The 27,417-nt window shown below is 53.8% G+C and overlaps 1 protein-coding gene across 8 annotated transcripts in view; it reads right to left on the reverse strand.

Annotated features, from left to right (window-relative positions):
- ARAP3 (ArfGAP with RhoGAP domain, ankyrin repeat and PH domain 3) overlaps positions 1 to 27,417 on the reverse strand; it is a 77,091-nt gene that overhangs the window by 35,153 nt on the left and 14,521 nt on the right. For all 8 annotated transcript variants that reach the window (XM_073356187.1, XM_073356186.1, XM_073356185.1 and 5 more), the window contains 17 exons: positions 23,513 to 23,782; positions 22,920 to 22,989; positions 18,277 to 18,397; positions 17,416 to 17,603; positions 16,492 to 16,598; positions 16,132 to 16,331; positions 12,398 to 12,483; positions 11,922 to 12,104; positions 11,488 to 11,650; positions 5,812 to 5,943; positions 5,565 to 5,718; positions 4,663 to 4,765; positions 4,043 to 4,241; positions 3,666 to 3,729; positions 1,729 to 1,892; positions 977 to 1,189; positions 471 to 576 (listed from right to left, as the gene is read on the reverse strand). In XM_073356187.1, the coding sequence (XP_073212288.1) occupies positions 471 to 576; positions 977 to 1,189; positions 1,729 to 1,892; positions 3,666 to 3,729; positions 4,043 to 4,241; positions 4,663 to 4,765; positions 5,565 to 5,718; positions 5,812 to 5,943; positions 11,488 to 11,650; positions 11,922 to 12,104; positions 12,398 to 12,483; positions 16,132 to 16,331; positions 16,492 to 16,598; positions 17,416 to 17,603; positions 18,277 to 18,397; positions 22,920 to 22,989; positions 23,513 to 23,782 (2,523 nt within the window). The remainder of the gene's footprint in view (positions 1 to 470; positions 577 to 976; positions 1,190 to 1,728; positions 1,893 to 3,665; positions 3,730 to 4,042; positions 4,242 to 4,662; positions 4,766 to 5,564; positions 5,719 to 5,811; positions 5,944 to 11,487; positions 11,651 to 11,921; positions 12,105 to 12,397; positions 12,484 to 16,131; positions 16,332 to 16,491; positions 16,599 to 17,415; positions 17,604 to 18,276; positions 18,398 to 22,919; positions 22,990 to 23,512; positions 23,783 to 27,417) is intronic.

Raw genomic sequence — 27,417 nt, forward strand, 5'->3', positions numbered from 1 at the left:
TCTGGCAAAATGGAACCAGAAGATAACAACTGGGAAGAAAGGAGGAAAAAACCTCACGAAGATTACAGAATGCTAACCCTGTAAACTGGTCTGTGCCGACCTCTGAGAAATGCAGACAAGTCACCTTCATTTGCACAATTGCTTGCCATTTTTTGCTGCCAGAGGGAAGGCCCAGCCCCAGGCTTACTGCATGGTCCTCCCAGCCTTTCTATACGGCTCAGAGACAGGGGGGTGTCCCAGGGCCATTTGTCAAACTCTATCCCTGGATCACCCCCCGCTGGCACTGGCCTCTCCGTATCCCCGGGGGACCCAGAGACCCTGAAGCTGAGTGGGAAGTGAAGGGGGCAGACAGTGGACACAGCATGTCTGGACTGAACCATGTCAGCTGGTGACGCTCCCCCGATTTCCTGGACCATGCTGTTCCCTGAAGAAGTGACATATGCACACTGCCCAAGGAGGGACAGACTGACCGGTAGAGGTGACCAATCAGAGCAGCCAGTGTCCTGCGGTTGAGGCGGGGCAGGCGGTTGATCAACTCCTTGTAGCGCTCCAGCCGTTGGGACTTCAGGGCTATTGCTGGAGGAAGCAGACCGTCACAAACACAACACTGCGCAAAGGCACAACTACCATCACCAGGCATGAGCCGCTAGCCCCAGGCCATGCACGGACTGGCAGGGAGCTGTGCCCCAACTTACCCACACTCACACCAATCACCCAGCCCCTCGTGGGGCCAGTGCTCCAGGTCAGACTGGCATGATTCCCACCCTCTGTGCATTGGCGCAAATGATGGAGCCAGGGGCAGGGGAGAATGGGGCCCAGAGCGCCCCGCACCAGCGGAGCTCAGCACTGGGCTGGCCTAGGTCTGTTCCTGGCATGTGGTTGGTGGCAGGAGAAGGGGCATCAGGGTGAGAGGGAGCCCAAGGCAGAGAACAGCTGCTGCATGGTGAGGGTGGGGGGACAGCAAGAAGATGAGTACCCGCAGCCTCCTTCCACTGGGGGTGCAGCTCCGAAGTGAAGACAGGGTCCTCGAGCTCCCGGAAGAATCTCTTCAGCACGTCGGTCACATCCTCGATGAAGTTGTCACTGATGCGCAGCTTGACGTTGCGGGCATCCCTGCGGAACTGCTCCATCAGCACCTTGATCCGGGACTTGGCCCCATTCTTCCGGTAAATGCCTTCATGTCGCAGCCCTGCGGGCAGAGCAAGAGAGAGACCATGTCATGGGAGCCGCGTGCTAAAGGGGGAGCCCGGATCAGCACCACCAATGCAGGGGTGGCGCAGGTAGCGGACTAATGGGAAGCCCAGAGTGTGTCCTCCCAGCTCTAGATCACTCAGTGTGTGTGTGCGGTGGTTGGGGGTGGTGTAAGCAGGTAGATCATAGAGTGCCCTCCACGGCCCAGATCAGTGTGTGTGTGTGGGAACTCAGAGTGTACCCTTGCAGGCCCTGATCAGTGTGTGTAGCTCAGAGTGTACCCTCACAGGCCCTGATCAGTGTGTGTGTGTGGGGGGGTAGGAAATGGGGGGAGATAGATGGGAGTATGCCCTTGCAGCCTGCTCCCAGTGGGTGCCCCATGCCAACTTGGGAGATGCCTGACGTACAAGTGGCAGCTCTGCACTCCCCGCTGAGGTGATGCCACCTGCCTCACAGGAGAACGCGGCACAGGGCTCCTGGCAGCACTGCCAGTACCCAACAGGAGGTGCCAGGCCATCCCTGAGCAGAGGGGCTCACCGTATTGGGTGATGAAGGCAATGCAGCTGTCCACGAGGATGGGGATGTCGCTCCTGCTGAGCTGCTGGTCGCGCAGGGCGTTGCCCCGTCCCCCTGCCGAGGCCTGGATGTCCGTGCACCATGCTGCAAAGTCCATCCGCGACACCCCCTGCAGGTAAAAGGTCCTGAGGACAGGTGTGACGTTATTAATATAACCTGTGACCGCATAGATCATTGGTGCAACCACTGTTATATATTTGCAGCAAATATTGTACAAAGGTGTCTATGGAAAGATTATGATTTGCTAATTATGATTATGCTACCTGTAGGTGTGTCTCATTTTTGTAGTTGAAGTTATGAATATTGGCTATGTACTTGTCTATCAGTGTGTTTTGATTCTGAAGTAGCCTTAGTAAAGCATTTGGCCAGCTTCTTGAGAAAGGAATTTGCAAATTAAATGTCCAATCAAGAAACACTTAACTGACAATGGGCCTTGGAAGACTCCAATCCCCATAAAAAGTCTTCCTGGGGACGTTCAAGATAGCATGTGAACAATGGCTGCCGCCTCTAAAGAACTGAGTCATACATGGATATGTGACTTGCCCATGTGACTCCAAACTCCATTTTGCTGTAATTTTCCACAGCAAGAACAAAGAGGTGTTCTTACACCTGGAAGAGACTAAAAAAGGCAGCTGCCTCATCTCCATCTTGTCTTCAATCCTGCTTCTTACCTCTGTAGGGCCTTCGCTACAAACTGAAGCTCTGAACAAAGGACTGAATGACCCATCCCAGTTGTGGATGTACTCCAGAGACTTGATTTCAACCTGCAGTTTATTCTATCACTGCTGCAAGCCTGAACCAAGAACTTCGCCATGACTGTATGTAATTGATTCCATTTAACCAATTCTAGCTCTCATCTATATTTCTTTCTTTTTATAAATAAACGTTTAGATTTTAGATTCTATAGGATTGGCAACAGCGTGATTTGTGGGTAAGATCTGATTTGTATATTGAGCTGGGTCTGGGGCTTGGTCCTTTGGGATCGGGAAAACCTTTTACCTTTTACTGAGGTATTGCTTTGCATAACCATTTGTCCCCATAACGAGTGGCACTGGTGGTGATACTAGGAAACTGGAGTGTCTAAGGGAATTGCTTGTGTGACTTGTGGTTAGCCAGTGGGGTAAAACCAAAGTCCTCTCTCTTTGGCTGGTTTGGTTTGCCTTGGTGTGCAAAGGAACCCCAGCCTTGGACTGTAACTGCCCTGCTTTAAGCAATTTGTCCTGAATTGGCACTCTCAGTTGGGTCCCACCAAAGCCAGCATCGTTACAACAGGGCAGAGAGCAGGAGGTGAAACACAGCTGGGTACACAGCACAGGGCTGACTCACACAGCATCCCCAGCTCCCTTCCTGCCCCCGGCATGCCCCATTGCCCTGGTGCAGGCACGGGAGAGCTGGCTGGCCCAGGAGCCTGGCTCCTCCGCCAGACACAGACCTGTCCATAGGCACTACCCCCGCCCGAGCCTCAGGGGGCAGGGCAGACATTTAGGGGAGACCGGGGGGGCGTAGCTTAGAGCGTAGCCTCCTAGGCCCATATCAGCTAATCCCAGTGGGGTTAAGAGCAATGCGGGGAATTAGACAAAAGGAAAATCTAGGCTGAGTCTCAGGGTGCCCCTCGTGGTGACGGGTCCCACTGCATGGCTGTTCAGCCTGCGCTGGCCCAGCAAACACAGCACTGCTCCCGTCCCGGGGCAAGGATTAGATCCCGCCCGCCCCCATGTGGGCTCAGGCAGACTCCTCTCCCCGAGCTGTGCTCAGACTCCGTTCCCTGGAAGTCCACTGACCAGGCTGTCTGTACGTTTATTCACCCCCAGGCTTAGTCTGTCCAGACCCTGGGCCAGTAACACCTCCTTGCAGGCAGGAGGTGCTGCTCATCTGTGTCATGTCCTGGCAGAGCTCACCTCCCCATCTCCACCAGGATCAGCACCTCCTTCTTCTCAGGAGTCTCAGTGAGGGGCACCACACCTGCACAGGAGCAAATGGAGACTTTAGATGCAAATCCTACCCAGGGGCCAGGGAGAGACCTTGGGAGCTGTGCTGGGCCCACACTGGGCCCCCCAGGGCAGCTAGAAGGATCCCCGAAGCTTTACATACTGTGTATATGCAATCACTGACCCAGCACTGGAATGCAGCACCGCTGGGGTGGGGCATGGCTGGTAGTGAACAGTGCTCGGCCACACAGCACAGGGCTCACTGACCCAGCACCGCAATGCAGTCCCTCTGGGGTGGGGCACAGCTGCTGTTTCCCACAGTTGGGACGGGCAAAGGCTGTACTCACTGAGCTCCTGCAGCCTCCGGAGGTTGATGCTGTCCTCGGCTGCACCCTCCTCCCCTGGGCAGAAGAACAGGTGGGCTTTCTGCAGAATGAAGAAGCCCTGCAGCCACTGCTCAGGGCTGAGCATGGATCTGTAGTGCAACCGCCCCACTCTCTGGAACTCGTAGCCCAGCAGGCAGTGACAGCTGAGCGGTGTGAACCACTGCATGGGACGGAGAGACCGGTTAGATCCAGGCTGAGCACAGGGTGAGGGCATCACAGAGGGCTGTACCCCAGTTTGGGTGGCTGTGGGTGGGGACAGGAACTGGGGGAAGGACTATGCCCTGCATTGTGGATGGAGCCAGGCAGAACACTATACCCTGCATGTGTGTGTGTAAGGGGGCAGTGCCAGGGCGGAGGGCTATGCCCCATGTGGCAGGCAGGAGGGATGCTGATTGGATCCTGCACACACACCCCCGCCAGCAGCATGCCAATGTGGGGGAGGGTCTGTCATGCCAGGGAGATGAGGCAAGTTAGTGCTGCAGCTCTCAGCAGCTGCTTCCCAGCCTGGCCCATGGAAGAGGCTGGTACTGCTGGGTGCAGTGCCACACTGGGCCTGTGCCCTGGGTGACTGTGTCACACACCTTGCCGATGGCGCTGGCCCAGGCCTGCAGGGTGTCCGGCCCATCAGCTCCCAGCTGCTGCACTTTGTCACCACTCAGGAAGAGCTCCAAAGCGAAGCGAAACCTGTAGATGAAGGCAAAAGCATGAGGGGGGCAGGGCTCCCACAGCAGCCCAGTGCCCTGCCCACCACAGCCCTTGCACTCTGGTTCAGCAGTGAAAGTGACCCTTCCTGAGGCTGCGCCGTACTGAGCTCTGCTGCATGGAGGCCAAGGCCCTGAGGACTGGCCCTGCTCATGGGGCTCGCTAGACCCAGGGCGCAAGGCCAGCAGGTGGCCGGAGGGCAGCAGGCCCTTCCAAATGGCCCAGCTTTAGCTGCCTCCCCACACACAGGAGCCAGAGCGCAACTTCCCCAGGCAGCAGAAGCAGGGGGCCCAGGGTCACTAGGTAGCTTTCACTGGGACATCTGCAGCACCAAGCAGCAGACCCGAGCAGTCAGGGTTTGGGCCCAGTGGGGCGAACTCAGAGGGCCTGGCTATGGAGAAGCAGGGAGCTGGCTGCAGGGACTCAGCATGCCTGACCCCTGCACCACAGTCCCTTCAGCATAAGGGCATAGTGCCCCTTCACTGCTAATCTCCCTCCCTCCCCAGTGCATGTCCGCAGAACTGCTTGGACCCCAAGGTGGTTGCCTGCCTCTCCCTGCAGGGCAGCCCCATGCCCAACACACTGCCTGCACCCAGTGCCTGGGGGTCTGGCTGCCTCTGATCCGCTTGCCACATGGGGGCCCCAACAATGGACTGCATCCTGGGGGATTTCGGGGAGTAACCTGACTGTGCTCCAGCCAGGGTGCCGACTGAGGTGGGAGAAGGTGGGCATGTGCCAGGGTGTGGACGGGGAAGGGGCATGTCCCTTCGGGGCAAGGTACCTGTCCGGAGGTCCAGGACTGGCCAGTTCATCTGCTCTGCTCACGCCCAGCGAGACCATGTCAGCCAGCTCAACCTTCCCCACTGACTCAGCACATTTGTCAGTCTCATAGAAGAGGAGAGACTTCTCCAGGGAGCACCAGACGCGGTGCAGTTCTGCAGGGAACACACTGTCAGCAAGAGCAGGTCCCTGACGTACCAAGCAGCCTCTCTCCATCCTAGCCACCATGGGACCTGGCCCATACCTACCATCTCTGCTCTTCCTGGTGCCGGAGAGCTTGGAGAGGGCTGGTGCTTTGTAGAGGTAGCCACTGTGCACCACAGGCTGGGTGATCTCATTGTAGACCCCTTCCAGACTTGGCTCCTGAGCGCTGGGGCTCCCTGCCAAACACAATAACCTAAGAACGGCCATACTGGGTGTGACGTTATTGACATGAACTGTGACCATACAGATCGTTGTTGCAACCAGGGTCCTATGCTGGCACCAAGTCTTGTACAGAGGAGGTCAAGTGGAGTGTCTATGGAAAGGTTGTAGTTTGCAGGTTATGATTATGCTATCTGTATGTGTGTATCATTTTTGTAGTTGAAGTTATCAATATTGGCTATGTACTGGTCTCTTAATGTGTTTGACTCTAAGTAGCCTCAGTGAAGCATTTGGTCTGCTTCTTGAGAAAGGACTATTCTCAGTAAGTGCCCAATCAAGAAACACTTAACTGACAATGGACTTTGGGAGATGCCAATCCATATCTGAGCTTTTCTGGGAACCTTCAAACTAACATGTATACAATGGCGTTGGCCTGCAAAAAGCTGAATCATTCATGGACATGGGACTTGCCCAGGTGACTAAAAAGTCCATTTTGTTGCTGTGATTTTGCACAAGAGAACAAAAAGTGTTTCCGCCCACAAGGAGAGAATATAAAAGGCCCTGGAAGCCTCTCCTTTTTGTCTTCAACTGGCTTAAGAGATAGCCTCTCCACCCCCAAGAGATGCCTGAAAGAAACTGGAACAAAGGACAGTAACTACAGGGGTGTGAGTGATTGCTGAACCCAAACTAGGAAGGAGTCCAGTCTGTGAAAGAAGCTTATTGGAACATCTCTGAGGGTGAGATTTACCTGTACAGTAACTCCTCACTTAACGCTGTAGTTATGGTCCTGAAAAATGCAACTTTAAGTGAAATGATGTTAAGTGAATCAAATTTCCCCGTAAGAATGAATGTGATGGGGGGGGTTTAGGTTCCAGGGAATTTTTTTTTGCCCTACAGTACAGTCCAGTACTATAGTTGGGAGGGGCCCCCGCCTTACCCCACACAGGCACAGCCCACTGGCACTGCAGGCAGTGAGGCAGGCAAGGAGGCAGAAGGTGCTGTAGGCTAGGAGAAGCACGTTGCGCAGGGGCAGCTTCCCCTACTCTGCAAGCACCAGGGGCAGGGGGCTAAACCCTCGGCCCGCCTACTCCACCCCTTCCCCCAAGTCCCCATCCTTATCCTCCCTCTTCTTCCTCCCCTCCTCCCCCTTTACTCCGCATGCCGCATCCTCGCTCCTCCCCCCTCCCTCCCCTGCCTCCTGCCCGCGGCAATCAGCTGGCTTGGGACGTTCAGGGGATAGGAGGGACGGGGGAGGAGCGAGGACGCGGTACGCAGCCTCCCCCCCCTCCGTCTCCTGCCTGCAGCAATCAGCTGGTTTGTGGTGTTCAAGAGGCGGCGGGGGAGGGGAGCCTACGTGCTGTGTCTTCACTCCTCCTCCCTTCCTCCTGAACGCTGCAAGCCAGCTGATTGCCACGGGCAGGAGGCGGGGTGAGGAGTGGGAGGGTGCAGGGGAGCTGATGGGGGGCTGCCAGCTGTGGACAAAGCAGGCTGCCAAACGACGTTACAGCGAAGCACTGCACAACTTTAAATGGAGCATATTCTATAATTGAGCAGGGACATAAGATTGAAACAACGTTAATCGAGAGGACGTTAAGTGGGGAGTTACTGTATGCAGTTTCTTAATGTATTAGTCTTAGACTTGTGTGTTTTGTTTTATTTTTTTTTGGTAACTTACTTTGTTCTATTACTTGGCATCACTTAAATCCTACTTTTTATACTTAATAAAATCACTTTTGCTTATTATTGAACCCAGAGTTAGTGACTAATACTTGGGGGAGCAAACAGCTGTGCATATCTCTCTATTAGTGTTATAGAGGATGGACAATTTATGAGTTTATACTGTATAAGATTTATACAGAGTAAAATGAATTCATTTGGGGTTTAAGCTCCCAGAAAGACTGAATACTGGGGGCTGGGAAAGTCTCTGTTAACTAAGAAACTCCTGAGCTGAGTGGATCTCAGTTTCAGTGAACTGCAGGGGGGCGTGGCCCAAGCTTTTGGTCTGTGCTGTAACTGACTGGAGTGTCTTACTCAATAAGACAAGAGTGGAGGGAAGCCTTCTCTGGCAGGGGGGTTTGTTTTCAGTGGTATCCCAGCACATCTAGTGACAGTCTAGTCACATCTAGTGACCAGACTGTGACCAGAATTGCATGCAGTATTCAAAGTGTGGGCGTACCATGGATTTTACTCCTGAGGGCATTCTGCACGGAAATATTAAAAATTATGCTCACAATATTTTAAAATTCTACAAATATTATCTGTCAAATAAATGTGAAGGCTCCAGCATGGCATTGGGGAGCACAGGCTACTGGCTGCGCTGAGGTGGGAGATCACTGTGCAGCTCCCCCTCGGGACATGGACTCAGTGGTGAGGCTGCACCCAATCCTGACACAGCACAAGGACTGGGCCTGCTCCAGAAACATCCCAGGGCCCTGCCCCTCCATGCCAGGTGCACCAGGTAGGGGCAGACAGGCTCAGCAAAGCAGGATCCAAGTGTGGAGGGGTTTAGTGTGGGAGGATCCAGGTGTGGGTTGAGAGCAGGGGCGGGCAAACTTTTTGGCCTGAGGGCCGCATCGGGTTTCTGAAATTGTATAGAGGGCCAGTTGGGGGAGGCTGTGCCTCCCCAAACAGCTAAGCATGGCCTGGCCCCTGCCCCCATCTGACCCCCCCTGGTTCTCGCCCCCTGACAGCCCCCTTGGTACTCCTGCCCCATCCAACCCCCCTGTTCCCTGACGGCCCCCCAGGGACCCCTACCCCATCCACCCCTCACTCTCCGTCCCCTGACCGCCCCCGGACTCCCCACCCCTAACTGCCCCCCAGCCACCCCATCAAACCCCCCCTCTCCTTCCTGACTGCCCCCCCCCGGGACCCCTGCCACATCCAACCACCCCTTGACCCTGTCCCCTGACTGCCCCCAGAATCCCTGCCCCTGACTGCTCCCCACCACCCAATCCAACCCCCCTCTCCTTCCGGAATGCCCCCCCCGGGACCCTTGCCCCCATTCAACCACCCTGTTCCCCGCCCTCTGACTTCCCCATCCACACCCCTGTCCCCTGACAACCACCCCCAAACTCCCGTGCCCTCTAGCCAACCCTCCCTGCTCCCTGCCTCCTTACCGCGTTCCCTGGAGCACCGGTGGCTGGCGGCGCATCAGGACAGGCAGCTGCGCCGTCTGGCTGGAGCCAGCCATGCACCGCGCAGCACAGAGCACCGGGTCAGGCCGGACTCTGCAGCTGTGCTGCCCCAGGAGCTCGCTGCTCCACCAGCCAGAGCATTGCGCTGGCGGAGCAGTGAGCTGCGGCTGCGGGGGAAGGGGGAACACAGGGGAGGGGCCGAGGGCGAGCCTCCCAGGCCAGGAGCTCATGGGCCAGGCAGGCTGGTCCCATGGCCAGATGTGGCCCACGGGCTGTAGTTCGCCCACCTCTGGTTGAGAGGGTTCTGTGTGGGGCAATCTGGGTGCAGGTGGCTCAGTGGGGGATCCAGGTGTAGGGGGGCGATCTGGATGCACATGGGCTTGTTGGATGGTTCTGGGTGCAATGGTAATAGGACTCTGCAGGGGGTCCAGGTGAAGGTGGTTAGGGGTCAGCGGGGGCGGGTCTGGGTGTGTGGGGGGGATCAGTGGGGGGTTCCAGATGCTGGGGGAGTGGGGCTCAGTGGGGTTGGGATCCATGTGCAGCTGGTTGGGGTTCGGTAGGGTGGGGATTCGGGTGTAGGTGGCTTGTCAGGGTGGTCCAGGTGCAGGGGGAGTGGGCTCATCAGAGGGGGTTCTGGGTGTGAGGGAGTCTGCATGCACGGGGATTGGGTGGATGGGGGAGCTGCTCACAGTATAGTGATACCTCGCCCTGCAGCTCAGGGGGGAGAGTTTGCAGAGCTTCCTACAGCCAGAAGAGAAATCTGGGGGTGGGTCTGACATGGCCCTGAATGCCGTGCAGGGAAAGAGGAAGTTCCATCCTCCTCAGCCCAGCTGGGACTAGCAGCTGAGCCTGGCACAGGGTAGGAGCCACCAGTCGGGTCTTCTCCAGTCCCGCCCCCTGCCCCACAGTGATTTACCTCTCTGCCGGCTGCCCTGGGCACCTGAAACATACTGCTGGGGAGGGTTGAATGACAGCTCTTGTGGCTTCCATTTGCTTCCCTGTCAGAAAGTCATTTTTCTGCAGGGAAGCAAAGAAATCTGCAGGGGACATAAATTTTGCACAGTGGTGCAGAATTTCCCCAGGATTTATATAGTGGCATTATGATATTTACTGTCTTATCATCTATCCCTTTCCTTATGGTTCCTAACATTCTGTTAGCTTTTTTGATTACTGCTGCACAATGAGCAGAAAATTTCAGAGAACTATCCACAATGACTCCAAGATCTCTTTCTTGAGGGATAACAGCTAATTTAGATCCCATCGTTTTGGTATGTATAGTTGGGATGATGTTTTCCAATATGTATTAATTTGCATTTATCAACATTAAATTTCATTTGACATTTTGTTTCCCAGTTATACAGTTTTGTGATGTCCCTTTGTAACTCTTTGCAGTCTGCTTTGGACTTAACTATCTTGAGTAGTTTTGTATTGTCTTCAAATTTTGCCATCTCACTGTCTGCCCCTTTTTCCAGATTATTTATATTGAACAGCATTGGTCACAGTGCAGATCCCTGGGGGACACCACTATTTAGCTTTCTCCATTCTGAAAACTGACCATTTATTCCCACCCTGTTTCCTGTCTTTTAACCAGTTACTGATCCTTGAGAGGACCTTCCCTCTTATCCCGTGACAGCTTACTTTGCTTAAGAGCCTTTGGGGAAGGACCTTGTCAAAGGCTTTCTGAAAGTCCAAGTACACTATATCCACTGGATCCACGTTGTCCACATGCTTACTCATGCCCTCAAAGAATTCCAATAGATTGGAGAGGCATGATTTACCTTTACAAAAGATGTGTTGACCCTTCCCCAACACACTGCAGAGAGTAGCAGAGCAAAACCTGTGGTTGCCTTGACCCCATGGAAACATTGCCACGTCGCTGGGGTTGGGCGGTGACCCTGGGAAGGTCAGTGGCATAGAGACCAATGGTCCAAGTGTGGGGAAGGGGTGTGTTCCAAAAGCGGTGTGTTCCATGTGACACTGGGAGATTCCAGGTGGGGCAGGGTGGGTTCCATGTGGGGCGTGGGGTTCCAGGGGAGGTGAAGTTCTGTGTTGGCAGGGGGTTTCCGGGGATGGTGGGTTGCCTGCGGAGCAGAGAGTCCCCTGTGCAGGACACAGGGGGCTCACAGGCATCCCTCTCAGTCTGCCATGGCTCAAAGGTGGGCACAATGTGGGATAATGACAAAGCTGGCCCCTGCAGGACCTGGAGAACTGTGGTTTCTGCTCCTTGGGATGACTGGCTCTGGCCAGAGCCTCAGCCTCACGGTTCTCTTCTGATGCCCCTGACATTCCATGGGAAAACGGGTGGCACAACTTTGCCAACGCTGAGGGCAGCAGAACCAGAATGGGCAGGGGCAGGGGAGGAGGCAGTGACAGATAAGCCACCCCCATCACTGCTGTGGGGTAGGGGGCTCTGGGATCTCCATTTACCTGGATGGTTCCCATGCCAGCTGCTCTCAGGGGTCTGCCAGAGCTCGGTTCCCTGCGACCCGTCGCAGCCCCCTGTGTCAGCTGCCATCCCGGCTTCAGTGGCAGAGAAGAAATGCAGGATCGTCTTCAGCAGGCTGGGCCCTGCCACAGCAGCACAGAGCGCCTGGGGCGAGAGACACGATCAGATCCCTAGCCTTGGCACACCCGCTGTCCACGGACACCTGGCTGCCAGCTCAGGGGCAGGAGGGGGAGCAATGCAGGCATGTGTGTGTGCCCACACAGAAGGCCAGATCTATCCTGCCCATCCCCATGGCTTCTGAACCCCTGCCACAAGTGCAGGAGGGAGCATTGGGTCAGTAAGGGAGTTCACTGTGCTCTCTGTGCAGAGCCTGTGCCACTGCCCCAGGACCGTCCAAGCCCAGTCTGCCGATTACCTGCAGCACGTCAACCTGGAAAGGGTAGCGGGGGTGTGGGCGGCGGTACCGCCCGTCGCGGTATTTGTGAGTGATGAAGACCTGTCTCTGCTCCGTGCTGGCGTCTGGGTAGAGGGCCTCAGAGGGCGGGAGGCACGCGGCCCAGAACCGGTTCGCTCGCTCGTTTCCCAGCATGATGAACAGCTGAATGAAAGCGCAGAGTCACTGGGGAAGGGGGCAAGATAGCACTGGGGGATTCTGTGGGTTGTTGAGGGGGGACATTGCAAGCCCCTGGAGGGGGCTGGGTGTCAGAGATGGACAGGGGATTCCCTGGGGGAATGCTCTGGGTCCTCTCCCCGCTGCCAGGGCATCCCCAGGAAGATCAGCCCCCCACCCCAGACCCCGACTGTGACACACATTTCTGTAATGTCAGCTCTGCCTTGTGGGCGCTGGCTGTGGCAGCACATGGATGGGGGTGAGCAGGGCAGTCTCTGTACCTGGACAATCTCATTGCTCCAGACACTGGTGTCGAGCTTCAGGCTCTGCACCTTGGACACGCTGGAGCCCAGGCTCCGGTGCTGACCTGTCAGGAGCAGCAGAGAGACTGTGAGCAGCCCGGCTGCCCGACCTGGCCGGCCAATCAGCTGCCAACCCATCCACCTGCCCAGCCAGCCAGCCAACCTTTTGACCCAGCCACTCAGCCCCCCACTGACCCGCCAGGCCCCAATACCGACCCACCCACCATCCCACCAACCCGCCTGCCCCATATACTGACCCACCCACCCCCTGCCACCCCACCGACCCGCCTGCCCCATATACAGACCCACCCTCCTCCTGCCATCCCACCGACCCACCTGCCCCATATACTGACCCATCCACCCCCTGCCATCCCACCCACCCATTTGTACCATATACTAACCCAGCCGCCCACCATCCCACTGATCTACCTGGCCAATATACTGACCCACCCCCTGCCATCCCACTGACCAATTTGGCCCATACATTGAGCCCCCCCACCATACTGACCCCGCCAATCCACCATTCCTCCGACTCGCCTGGCTCATATATTGACCCACCCACCCGCCATCCCACATTCCTGCCTGGTCAATATACTGACCCGCCAAAGTGGAGCGCAGAATCTGGTCCAAGAGGTAACTATAACAGGACCACTTGGAAATAGTGATCATAATATAACAACATTTAACATTCCTGTGGTGGGAAGAACACCACAACAGCCCAACACTGTGGCATTTACTTTCAGAAAGGGGAACTATGCAAAAATGAGGAGGTTAGTTAAACAGAAATTAAAAGGTATCGTGACTAGAGTGAAATCCCTGCAAGCTGCATGGACACTTTTCAAAGACACCATAATAGAGGCTCAACTTAAATGTATACCCCAAATTAAAAAAAACAGAAAAGAACTAAAAAAGAGCCACCGTGGCTTAACAACCATGTAAAAGAAGCAGTGAGACATAAAAAGGGATCTTTTAAAAAGTGGAAGTCAGATCCTAGTGAGGTAAATAGAAAGGAGCATAAACACTGCCAAATTAAATGTAAAAATGTAATAAGAAAAGCCAAAAAGGAGTTTGAAGAACAGCTAGCCAAAAACTCAAAAGGTAATAACAAAATGTTTTTTAAGTACATCAGAAGCAGGAAGCCTGCTAAACAACCAGTGGGGCCCCTGGACGATCGAGATACAAAAGGAGCACTTAAAGATGATAAAGTCATCACAGAGAAACTAAATGAATTCTTTGCTTCAGTCTTCACGGCTGAGGATGTTAGGGAGATTCCCAAACCTGAGCCGTCTTTTGTAGGTGACAAATCTGAGGAATTGTCACAGATTGAAGTGACACTAGAGGAGCTTTTGGAATTAATTGAGAAACTTAACAGAAGGAAGTCACCGGGACCAGAAGGCATTCACCCAAGAGTTCTGAAAGAACTCAAATGTGAAATTGCAGAACTATTAACTATGGTTTGTAATCTGTCCTTTAAATCAACTACTGTACCCAATGACTGGAAGACAGCTAATGTAATGCCAATATTTAAGAAGGGCTCTAGAGGTGATCCTGGCAATTACAGACCGGTAAGTCTAACGTCAGTACCGGGCAAATTAGTTGAAAAAATAGTAAAGAATAAAATTGTCAGATACACAGAAGAACATAAATTGTTGCTCAAAAGTCAACATGGTTTCTGTAAAGGGAAATCATGTCTTACTAATCTATTAGAGTTCTTTGAAGGAATCAACAAACACTTGGACAAGGGGGATCCAGTGGACATAGTGTTCTTAGATTTCCAGAGAGGCTTTGACAAGGTCCCTCACCAAAGGCTCTTATGTAAATTAAGTTGTCATGGGATAAGCGGGAAGATCCTTTCATGGATTGAGAACTGGTTAAAAGACAGGGAACAAAGGGTAGGAATAAATGGTACATTTTCAGAATGGAGAGGGGTAACTAGTGGTGTTCCCCAAGGGTCAGTCCTAGGACCAACCCTATTCAACCTATTCATAAAATGATTTGGAGAAAGGGGTAAACAGTAAGGTGGCAACGTTTGCAGATGATACTAAACTACTCAAGATAGTTTAGACCAAAGCAGATTGTGAAGAACTTCAAAAAGATCTCACAAAACTAAGTGATTGGGCAACAAAATGGCAAATGAAATTTAATGTGGATAAATGTAAAGTAATGCACATTGGAAAAAATAACCCCAACTATACATACAATATGATGGGGGCTAATTTAGCTACAACTAATCAGGAGAAAGATCTTGGAGTCATCGTGGATAGTTCTCTGAAGACGTCCACGCAGTGTGCAGCGGCAGTCAAAAAAAGGGAATCAGTAAAAAAGGGATAGAGAATAAGAAGGAGAATATCTTATTGCCCTTATATAAATCCATGGTACGCCCACATCTTGAATACTGCGTACAGATGTGGAACCCTCATCTCAAAAAAGATATACTGGCATTAGAAAAGGTTCAGAAAAGGGCAACTAAAATGATTAGGGGTTTGGAACGGGTCCTATATGAGGAGAGATTAAAGAGGTGAGGACTTTTCAGCTTGGAAAAGAGGAGACAAAGGGGGGATATGATAGAGGTATATAAAATCATGAATGGTGTGGAGAAAGTGAATAAGGAAAAGTTATTTACTTGTTCCCATAATATAAGAACTAGGGGCCACCAAATGAAATGAATGGGTAGCAGGTTTAAAACAAATAAAAGGAAGTTCTTCTTCACTCAGCGCACAGTCAACCTGTGGAACTCCTTGCCTGAGGAGGTTGTGAAGGCTAGGACTATAACAGGGTTTAAAAGAGAACTGGATAAATTCATGGAGGTTAAGTCCATTAATGACTATTAGCCAGGATGAGTAAAGAATGGTGTCCCTAGCCTCTGTTTGTCAGAGGGTGGAGATGGATGGCAGGAGAGAGATCACTTGATCATTACCTGTTAGGTTCACTCCCTTTGGGGCACCTGGTATTGGCCACTGTCGGTAGACAGGATACCTTTGGTCTGACCCAGTATGGCCATTCTTATGAACCGCCATCCCACATGCCTGCCTAGCCCATATACTGATCCATCGACCTGCCAACCCACCAACCTGCCTGGCCCATAAAGTGACCCACCCGCCACCATCCCACATACTGACCCCTCCCGCCATCCCACCCACCCACCTGCCATCCCACTGACACTCCTAGCACATAAATGGACCTGCCCACCCACCATCGCACCAAACTGCCTGCCCCATATACTGACCCACCAACTCCTCCCCACCCGCCTGCCATCCCACCTGCCATTCCTACTGACCCGCTGATCCACCATCCCACCCCAATTGGCCAGTATACCCGCCCACCCAACCACTAACCCATCCACCTGCCATCCCACCTGGCTGATATACCCACCCGGCTGATATACCCACCCAACAACCTATCCAACTGATATACCTGCCCATCCACACACAAACCCACCCAGCTGATATATTTCCTCACCCACTTGCCAACCTGCCTGGCTGATATACCACCCAACCACCTGATATACCCAACCACTGACCCGCGCAGCCGATATACCAACCCGCCTACACACTGACACATCCAAGCAGATATACTGCCCCGCCCAGTCATTATACCCACTCACCAACCCGCCCGACCAATATACCCACCCGCCCAAACTATCTACTGATCCGTCAAGCGCTCTTACCCCCCCTCCCACACCGGCAGGAAAGGGAGGAAGGAAATGCACTGGCCTGCACACTGCTTGCAGATCACCACGCACAGGTTGATGGATGCCCAGTCGGGGCTCAGGGCTCTGCAGTCAGCACAGAACTTGTTGGCTTTGTTGGACCAGATTTTCTCAGCCACCTCGTAGTCATACAGCATCTCTGCAATGGCATCCTGCAGGGCCTCCATCCACTCCCGTTTTTCCCGCTCTGACTCAGCCACGAAGCTGGGCAAAGGCACAACCAGGAAACTCAGAGTGTCCTGGGCTTGTCCTTGGGCACCCGAGTTACACAGAGCCCCGCTGCAGCACCCAGGTATGCCAGGGCACCCAATACGCTGCCCAGCCTCCAGCCAAACCCCAGACTGGCACCCCCCAGCACAGTTACCTGAAGATCTTGAGTGGGCTGATGAGCTCGAAGCTACGGTTCTTGGCCTCCCGGATGGTGGCACCGTGGAGCTCTATCAGGCAGATGGCGATGCCCATTTTAAAGAACTACGAATGGAGATGGATGCAGTGAGAGGCTGCAGCCTTAGCCCTGCAGAGCCATGGCCCAGCAGGGGGTACAGCACCCACAACCCTGCAGGACAGCTGCACACGCTCCAGGTACACCCACAGACAGCAATGCCTGCATGGGGCACTCTCCCCCTTGGCATACCAGCGGGCCCGCTTTGCCAGCCTGCACTGAGACTCCACAAAAGCACATATCCTGTGGGGTGGGGGTGGGTGGGTACACACCCCCTCACACGCTACCCATGCCAGGAATAACCCGTCCCTGGTAAGGTGGGGACTCAGACTCTGGTCTTACAGACCAGGCCTGTCTGCTACATTATCCTCTCTGCCCTGTCCCCCGTCACTGGCTCCTCCCGCACACTGCTGGGGGTGGGCCAGGCCAGGGAGAATGGCCACCCCGTGTTACGGAGGGGAAGCAACTGGCTCTGGAACCAGAGGCCACCATCTACTCATCCCAGCCCAGTGCCCTCTCCTCTGTCAGGTCCCACAGGGGAAAGGGGCTGGTCCCCAGTCAGAGCGGCCTGGCCCGCACTGGCATTAGGCACACGTAATCCTTGAGCGGGCGTCCACAGCTCCTTGGCCTGCCCACAGACATGGGCACACAGGCTCCGGGCCATCATCTCTGATCCCAACTACAGGGGCCTCAGCGGCATGTGGGTCTCCTTGGGAGTCCCAAGCTGGGGCCATTGGGTGCTGGGCCCAGGCCCGTGGGGGTGGCCTCAGACTCAGCCTGGCTCCATGCTGCTGGGGGACTCTAGGGCTCCCCACCTGCAGCATGGCCAGGCCCCGCCTCGCTCACCTGCTCACTCTTGTACAGCCACATGTTGGCCAGGCTGAGGGCTGCAAACAGCTTGGACTTGTGGCCCTTGAGCTCCAGGGTGCCACACTTCTGGCAGTGAGTGCTGCTGGCCAGGCGGGGCTGGGGGCTGACCAACCGCTGCTCTGCCACCTTTCTCTGCAGGGTGGAGCACCACTCGTTCCTCTGAGCTGCAGGGCACAGCAGGGGTGGGGTGGAGACAGGCAATGAGTGTCCACACGCAGTCCAGCACCACCTGGGCATAGCCAGGACACCACAGATGGAGCCCAGCCAGGAGCCGGCCCCAGACATCCCAGCCCCAGGGCTCGGGAAGCAGAGCAGGGATGAGCAACTGGCCCAGCCGCAGCAGAGGGGCGCTTGCTGTGGCAGACCTGGGGGAGCTCCCCATGGTGGCAGGCTGGGCCAGGGGAGCAGTGAGCACTGTCAGTGGGAAGCAGGGACTCCACGGGGAAGCAGTGTCTGAGGGAGGCCATGGGCCGGGGGGCAGGGAGAGGAATGGTCCGTACAGGGGGCACAGAGGTCAGGCTGGAGGAAGCAGCTGGGGCCAGGGAAGAGTTGTGGATGCAGGCACCTAAGGGAGTTTGGGCTGAAGGACCTGCAGTGGAGGTGGGGGCTCTGACTTGGGAGGGGAGGCCTGAGGATGGGGGAAACCCCTCAAAGGGGAGTGGGCTCCGGTTGGGTGAGGGGAAGGCTCTGGCCAGGGGCTGTGGATTAGGGGCAGTCTCTAGCCATGGGGGCTCTGGCTGTGGATGGGAGGCAATCTCTGGAGGGGGGGCTCTGGCTGGGGGCTGTGGATGGGGGGTGGTTTCTGGATGGGGGGCTCTGGTCAGGGGTCTCTCTCACCTTCATTCTCGGCTCTGAAGACAAAGATCCTGTGGCTTGTGACGACCTGGAACTTGTTCTCCTTGGTGGCGCGTGCCATCTCAATGACAGAGAGCGGGATCACACCCTTGGGATATGGCTCCTGGAACAGCCCCAAGAGGGTTACACTCCAGACTCTGATAGGACCCCATTGCCCCTGGTGGCAGTGTGCCCCCTTCAGGCAGGGCCCAGGGAGTTTGCTTTGGGCTAACTTAGTGTTTACATTGCTCTTTTATTACCCAGAAGCTCTGTGTTCTTGGGGAACCAGGGCACAGTACCCAGCCTGTCTGACTCACGAAAGACCTTCCCCACCACCACCTCTGCTTGAACCAAAACGGATCAGAAGAAAGACTTATAAAAAGCAATGAAAAGGCACTGGGAGACACACCTAAACCCCTGGGATAAGGGTGACAGGATTAAGGAAACTCCCCTAGCTTCATTTGCATGGAAGATGAGACAAGTAGGCATCTCCATTAGCATACAGAATGGAGAACAGAGATTCCACAGCAAGAACTGCACAGAACTCTGGGACCAAAAAAAGCAGGGAAGCACTGCATGATGGGGGATCTCTGCTCCAGATGTTAATGAACCCACGCCTGTACACACCCAGCTCAGTAGTTATCAGACCAATTCTAGTAATAAATCCTTTATTGGTATCCAAAAGAGTGAAGCTGCCTAATTGCATTGAGAGCTCTCTCCAAGGAACACCACCCATAGCCAGGAATGATCAGCTTCCACTGTCTAGCCTGAACAAAACAACTTTGGTATACTCCCTTGAGCCATCAGTGTACACATAAACAAATCTAGTGTTCTCCCTTGAACCATTTTTGTTTCTCTACAAAAACCCCAACCCATTCTCAAGTAAGTGTTCTGATGCCTGAATCCAAAATCTGCCTCAGTTCCATTCAGACTTCATCTTCTCCTGACTGATCGTGCTGGGGACTCTGCCTGTCTCCAGCACTCCAGACCCTCAGCTACCACCACCACCTGGGACCCCCAATCGATTCAAGGGGTGGTGAGAACCCAGCTCTCTCTCTCTCTCTGTATAGCCTTCTAGCCCTGACTTGAGTGATCAGTTACAGTTTTCTCAACCTGAATTTTATAATCAAGTGCAAGTTAGATTTAATATTATAACTGTTTTGTTTGTTTGGCTCCCCTATGATTATTACCTGGAAATAAATAACTTTCATGATTAAGCTGGTTGCTTCTCTCTCTCTCTCTCCCCCTCCCCCACCCTTGTGGGTGTTTTTTGGTTTCCTCATTCATTCTGCAGCAACGCTCCTCAAACCTAAGTTAAAAGATCCCTGCAGCACCCAAAAATCCTGTGGGGTTTGCTCATGAAGTGGGTCACTATCAGAACAACTGTAACGTGAAAGTGGGGATAGGGACGTGCTGAACCTGGGACGTAGGAGGGTGGCAGCTTGGAGGTGCTGCTCAACCCTGCCTGCTGAGTCCAGGGACATACAAGGGGTCAGCTTGGGAGTGCTGATTAACGCGGGTCCTCTCCGATGTGCTCTGTTAATGTGTCTGTTTGTCTAATTCTGGGGCTGGTATTGAGGTGCCAGAGGTATTAACTGCCAAGTCTAGAGATCATAGAATCATAGAATCATAGAATATCAGGGTTGGAAGGGACCCCAGAAGGTCATCTAGTCCAACCCCCTGCTCAAAGCAGGACCAATTCCCAGTTAAATCATCCCAGCCAGGGCTTTGTCAAGCCTGACCTTAAAAACCTCTAAGGAAGGAGATTCTACCACCTCCCTAGGTAACGCATTCCAGTGTTTCACCACCCTCTTAGTGAAAAAGTTTTTCCTAATATCCAATCTAAACCTCCCCCACTGCAACTTGATGTTAAATGGCTCACTGAGAGCTGAAACCAGTTGTGGTGAGACTGTGTTTCTGCCCAGACCTGAAATCACTTGTGGCAGGACTGTATTTCTGCACAGAGCTAAAATCACTAAGAGACTGCGCAGCAGAGCAGCAAGCAGGCAGCCGGTGATGAGAGACCAGCAGGGTGGCAGTGGAGACATGTGATGATCGAGTAAGTGCCTCTTACTGCCCACCCAGGGTAGGAGGTGAACTCTGCAGATGCACCTCTGAATTCCAGGTCTGCACCAACCAAAGGCAGCAATTGTGAGTGGGGTGCAGAGAAGGGTCGGGCATGTGAAGGGGACTTTTGGGTTGCTAGACTTAAGACTCTGAGGGAAAAAGAAGCATTGCCAGCAGATCAAGGTAAGTGATTATTCCCCTCTCTTCAGCACTGGTGAGGCCACATCTGGCGTACTGCGTCCAGTTTTGGGCCCCCCACTACAGAAAGGAAGTGGACAAATTTGAGGGAGTCCAGCGGAGGGCAACAAAAATGATCAGGTGTCTGGGGCACATGACTTACGAAGAGAGGCTGAGGGAACTGGGCTTGTTTAGTCTGCAGAAGAGAAGAGTGAGGGGGGATTTGATAGCAGCCTTCAACTACCTGAAGGGGGGTTCCAAAGAGGATGGAGCTCGGCTGTTCTCAGTGGTGGCAGATAACAGAACGAGGAGTAATGGTCTCAAGTTGCAGTGGGGGATGTCTAGGTTGGATATTACAAAAAACTATTTCAGTAGGAGGGTGGTGAAACACTGGAATGCGTTACCTAGGGAGGTGGTGGAATCTCCTTCCTTAGAGGTTTTTAAGGCCCGGCTCGACAAAGCCCTGGCTGGGATGATTTAGTTGGTGTTGGTCCTGCTTTGAGCAAGGGGTTGCACTAGATGACCTCCTGAGGGTCTCTTCCAACCCTAATATTCTATGATACTATGAAAAGGAAACTGCCCAACCTACTTGGGGTGGGTCTTTTACTCATTGTTTATGTTTATGAACTCTGTGGTGTTTTCCCAAATTAATGCCAAGTTACTTCCCTCCTTTTATTAAAAGTTTCTTTTCTACACTCACTGTGCTTGTGAGTGGGGAGGAAGTATTGCCGCTCAGAGGTGCCTAGGGGTGCTACATAAATTTCCTAGGTTACGGGGTGGGGGCTCAAACCAATTCTGTGTTGGATCGATGGAAAGGAACCCCTAGATATTGAACCCGGCCCTGGCTGCAGCTGGCTCCACCTGGCAGAAGGGTTACACGTGCATAAGTGTTGCAACACCTCTGGGATGGCAGGGGGTGTGAATGGACAGGCCTTGGCCCAGCTTGACTCAGAGCCCAGACCGAGTCCCTGGCACTGACAAAGTGAGCAAACAGCTCGGCCCTTGGGCCCAGGAGCACACAGTGCATGTGCCTTGAGAGGCCATGAACAAGGAGTCCTTCAGCATCATGCACCCACGTCTCAGAGTCAAGCACATGCAACTCCATGGCTCTGGCATGTTCCTTCAGGTGCCTGCTCCCGGGATATTCCTCATTCACAGCACTGGGATGGGCACATATACAGCCGCTCCTAAGGATGCCCCCCCGGTCAGGCGCTTGGGCCCCCTCCTGGGCTGTTCCCAGGATCAGGCCACGTACGCACTGGGAGCTGCACAGCTCCTGGCTACTAGCTGCACCATTCCAATGTGCCTGGGGCAGGAGAGTCCTGAGTGCCCAGGAGAGCAGGCCCGGCCCAGCTCCTTGGCACCCTGCTGGGGTGCTGCATGTCACTGGTGAGGAAGGCCCTACTTCAGCCTTAGCTCCCCTCTCCCTGAGCAAGAGCGCAGACCCTGCCGGGCGCCCAGGGCAACACAAAGGCTCCCAACTCAGGCCAATCCACCCTGCTGTCCTGGGAAGGCTCCCAAGGGGACTGTTCAAGGGGGAAATACACCATTGCCCTGCCCCACCTCCCCTCGGACTCACAGGGCAGAACCAGTTTCCCTCATCCCCCTCCTCTCCCCTTGGCAAAGTCCAGCCTGGTCACAGCCCAAAGCGGGAGGGGCACGGGGCACTGCAGCAGGGAATACGGAGGCAGAAAGAAAATGGAAACTGCTATGCCCCAGGGCACAAAGGGGTGCTCCTGCTCAATGAACTGGGACTGGGACATGCCACTCCCACCCCTTCCCCCTCCTCCATTAACCTCATCCCTATCCCTACCCCAGCCCTTCCCCCCCTCATCAATTTTATCCCCTAATCCTGACCCCTAACCCTGCCCCTTCCCCCATTAACCTCATCCCCTAATCCCAGCCCATCCCGCAACCCCAGCCCTTCCCTGTCCTCATCAAACTCATCCCCATCCCCCACCCTTCCCCCTCTTCTTCAACCTCATACCCTAATCCCACCCCATCCTCTAACTCTTTCCTCTCCCCCATCACCCAAATCCACCCCATCCCCTAACCAAGGCTTAATTTATAATGAAAGAGGTGCTGGGGCTCAGACCCTGCACAAATTAAGCACTGGCTGTGAGGCCAGAGAGTGGCGGCTGCAGACTGGGCACCCAGCTCAGGACAGAATTACGGGTGGCATGGTATGGAGGTGTCAGGGCTATTAAATGCCAAGTCTAGAGGTGCTGGGGCTCAGCCCCCGCACAAATTAAGCACTGCCCCTAACCCTGCCCCTCTCCCCTTCTCCTAACCCTGCCTACCCCAGCTCCACCCCTCTCCCTGTCCTGCCAGCCCATCCCCTGACCGGGCCCTGGTAGCAGACTGCTCACTGTGCAGCTGGGCTGCGGTCCATACAGACTCACCTTCTCGCTGTGGAAGTACATGAGGTTTTTCCCGTCGAATCTGATGAAGCGCCTCTGGAAAACATAATTCCTGGTGGGAGGGCAGAGGAGGGGAGGCTGCTGGGGTCAGATCCTGGCAGAGCCCTGGCCCCTGAGACACCCTCAGACTAGCTAGAGCCCACTGCAGAAACAAGGGGAGGGCACCCCTGCAGGAGGTGAGACAGGGCTCCCTGGGTTGGACTCCCCGTCCCAGCAGTCGTGCTGCACCATCCCAGCGACCCGACTGGCCCAGCAGGTCTAGGCAGGCATGTCGTATATAGCAAGGCTCCCAGCAGTTGCAGGCCTACTTGCAGGTGGCAGCCTCACCCAGCATGGGAGCACCCAGCGTATTCACTTGCCAAGATGCACCAACACCCGCCATGGAGCAAACCAGCCTCCTGTGGGCAGAGAGTGACGCCAGGAGTGGAGCCTGGGCAAAGCCAGTGTGGATCCCAATCCCATCTCCAACCAGAACTGCACATGGCCTTACGCAGGCACAGGGCGGGGACCTGCTCATCACTCACTGAGGTCCCCTGATGGGCACTCACAAACCCTCCCCGGGGCTGGGCACTTACCCCTGCGGGGAGAGCTTGTCCAGCCAGCCACTGAGCACAGTGGGTGGGCGCTCGGACAGCAAGGTGTAGCTGGCATACGGGGAGATGGTCAAGTCATCCAGGACCTCGTCTGGGTAGAGGTGAGACGGAAGGCTGAACTGGGAGCCCTCGGCCTGAGGAGCCTCCACCATGGCATAGTCCTTCGTGTTGTTCTGGAGGATCCAGTTGATCCGTTGGGCCCGGCTCTCATGCTCCTCTGCCGTTCCCTCACTGCTGCACTCGCTGCTGGTCCTGCGGGTGGGACACAGCCTGCCTACTGCTGCTTTCTGGACGAGGGACAGCTGGGGTCCAGCAGCCCCCAGGCAGCACAGACACAGCCTCAGACCTAGCCCTGCCCCACTTCTCCCCATAGAGCCAGAGCTCAGCCCCGGCACATGCTCCACAGGGCACCAGATGAGATGTTTAGGCTGCACCTGTGGGGTCCAGGAGTGGAGACGTGGTGCTGCATATCACTGTCACACAAAGTGCCCCACAGACCCCAGCTGGCCCCCACAAACCTTAAATGACAAATTGCCATGTGGGACCCCAGCATGGGCACAGAGCACCCCCTAAACATATGCTCTGGGTTTGCTCACAGAAAGCAGCAGAGCCTCTGAGGGGCATCCTTGGGCTACTAGTGGGGTCCAACCCCCCTTCTTCCCCTCAAACCCCAGCACCAACCTGCCTCTGCCCCACAAACCCCGTCACTGACCCCCTATTCCCACCCCTCAAACCCCAGCACCGACTGCTCCCCTCCCGCCCCACAAACCCCAGCACCAACCCTGCCTCCACTCCTCAAACTCCGGCATCAACCCCGTCTTCTCTCCCTCAAACCCCGGCATCAACCCACCCTTCTCTCCCTCAAACCCCGGCATCAACCCCCTCCCGCCCCACAAACCCCAACACCGACTGTGTGGGAGAGAGGACTGTAGCATGACACACAGGGTAACAACTAGGGCCAGGAGATGTTGCTGCTGTTGCCTACTCTGACCTTGTCTCTGGTTGTTTCCCCACCTGTTTTCCTTTCTCTAGCTTTGGCACCTGCCCCGCCTCCGTGGGGCACCCCTCCTATCTTGGTCTGTCATTTTTAATCCTCTGACTTCAGCTCCCTCCATTTCTTCTAGAAGGCCTGTAAACTTTCTGTAATGGAATGCTAAACTGCAGCCAGTCCATATGTGGTACAGAAGAACATGACATGGTGTCAGGAGTAAACTAAGAACAGAAACAGAAGGCAAACAGCAACAAAGGTTGCAGACAAAAGGAACAGCAACAAAGGTTGCAGGATCTCATCAACATGCCCCAGAGAACTTCAGCTTTAACAAACCTTCAGACTGGACAGACCAGAAACCATATTTTGCAAGATTTCACATTGCTCCCAAGCTGCACAGAGAAACTGGAGATATACAGGTATCTTCTTTAATTTATGCTATGGGGAGGCAAGCAGAATGAATCTTTCAGTCCTCTGACTTTACTGAAGACAGTCACAAAGAAGACTGTGAAAGGGTTCTGGCTATGTTTGATGCATACTTTAGATTGCAGAGAAATACAACTTGTGAAAGAGCATGTATTCACCAGAGAATTCAAGAACCAGGGGGAAATGTTGAATGTTTTATAAGAACTCTGAATAAATTGTCTGAAAACTGTGATTTTGGGAATGCAAACCATGAAAATACACCTCTACCCCAATATAACATGACCAGATATAACACGAATTCGGATATAATGTGGTAAAGCAGCGCTCCCGGGGGCGGGGCTTTGACGTCCGGTGGCTCAAAGCAAGTTCGATATAACGCGGTTTCACCTATAACGCGATAAGATTTTTTGGCTCCTGAGGACAGCGTTATATCGGGGTAGAGGTGTATCAGAGAGAGGCTGGTCTTGGGTTAAGAGATATAAAACTTTCAGAGCAGCTACAAGTGAAGAGAGATTTAACTCTAGCCACCGCTATACAGATACCGAAATAGTCTGAAATGATGAAAAAGCAAAACCTAGAGAAACTTAACAAACTTGCAAAACCTGTGTAAAGCTGAGCCAATGAAGGATTAACAATCAGCAAGCTAGGGGACCTATAAGCAATCCTCAAGGGCATATCAAAAGGGTATTGCAATGGTAAACAGGGTCATTCCTTGTAGATGGTTAGCAAAGCCACGTCAGGTAGACTAGAATCTTTAACATGTTTGTCTGTATTGTTAGCGAACCAAAGGGCAGATGCTAAGTCTATTCGTCTCTGTTTACTTATATCTTGTTAGAAGTTTAACCATGTAACCAGATTAGCTTGTAGATGCAAATTTGTTTTCATGTCTTAATTGCCTTATATTATGTATGAGGCTGGTTCAGTTAACCATAAGATCAAAGATGTAAGATACTGTAGGAAATTAATAATATTATTTATGCGGTCTTCAACTCCCTATGCTATAATGAAATATCAGCTGATTGTCTGATGTCAATGAACGCAACTAGTTTACCTGTGTCTGCAGAGGAAATAGAAGATTAGCTTCAAAGCAACGCTCCACAGACAATCTGCACTGCCTATTCTTCCTCAGGGGCAGGTCCTGCTGTGACAAGAGACTTGTCAGCTTGCTAGAGAGCTTTAAAGAAACATCCCAGGCCTTATCCTGCTATCTCTAGTCTGCTTAAACTTTGAACAGGAAAAATATAAGTCGTAAGACGGAGATCTTCCAAATAATGATTTGGAATAACCTGGAAAATACTTGGAAAGACTTGAACAGACTCTACACTTGGACTGCCTATTGGACTGTACCTCTTAAATTGATTCCAGAAAGACTTTTACAAATCAGCAGCCTCACCTCACCATCTCTGCTGTTTTCAGAGTAACAGCCGTGTTAGTCTGTATTTGCAAAAAGAAAAGGAGTACTTGTGGCACCTTAGAGACTAACCAATTTATTTGAGCATAAGCTTTCACATCAGATGAAGTGAGCTGTAGCTCACGAAAGCTTAAGCTCAAATAAATTGGTTAGTCTCTAAGGTGCCACAAGTACTCTTTTTCTTTTTGCATCTCTGCTGTGAAATTGACCTATGGACTTTACACATATCTGTATATATATCGAGCTTTTAACCATTGTAACTCTCCTCTTTGTATTCCCTTTTTAATATTAAACCTGTAGTTTTTAGTTACTAAAGGATTGGCATCAGCGGGATTATTGGGTAAGATCTGAGACTCAAACTGACCTGGGGATAAATCCTTTGAGATTGGCAAACCTCACATATGGTGTACCAGGTTTTCAATAACCTCTCTCTATATTAGGCTTGTCTGTCTAATTCAGGGGTGGGCAAAGTTTTTGGCCTGAGGGCCACATCTGGGTGGGGAAATTGCTTGCAGGGCCATGAATGTAGGGCTCGAGCAGGGGGTTGGGGTGCAGGAGGGAGTGTGGGATGTGGGAGGGGATGCACTGTGCAGGAAGGGGCTCAGGGCAAGGGGTTGGGGCAGAGGAGGCATGCAGGGTGTATGAGGGGGCTCAGGGAAGGGGGTTGTGGTGCAGGAGCGGGTGCATAGTGCAGGAGGGGGCTCAGGGCAGTGGTGCAGCGAGGGGTGCGGAGTGTGGGAGGGGGCTCAGGGCAGGGGGGGTGTGGGGTGCAGTCAGGGTGCAGGCAGGGGGCTCAGGGCAGGGAGCTGGGGTGCAGGAGGTACAAGGGGGCTAAGGGAAGGGGGTTGAGGTGCAGGAGGGGTGCGGGGTGCGGCAGGGGGTTGGGGTGCAGGCAGGGGTCTCAGGGCAGGGAGTTGGGGTGCAGGGTGCATTCGGGGTGTGGCTCCGGCCCGGCGCAGCTTACCTGGAGCGGCTCCCTGCCTGCCTGCCCTGGCCCCGGCCCTGTGCTGCTCTGGCACCACGTCCCTGCGACCCCTGGAGTGCCTCCCCCAAAGCTCCCAT

This window comes from Lepidochelys kempii, chromosome 8 (genome assembly GCF_965140265.1).
Source record: "Lepidochelys kempii isolate rLepKem1 chromosome 8, rLepKem1.hap2, whole genome shotgun sequence".
NCBI lineage: Eukaryota > Metazoa > Chordata > Testudines > Cheloniidae > Lepidochelys > Lepidochelys kempii.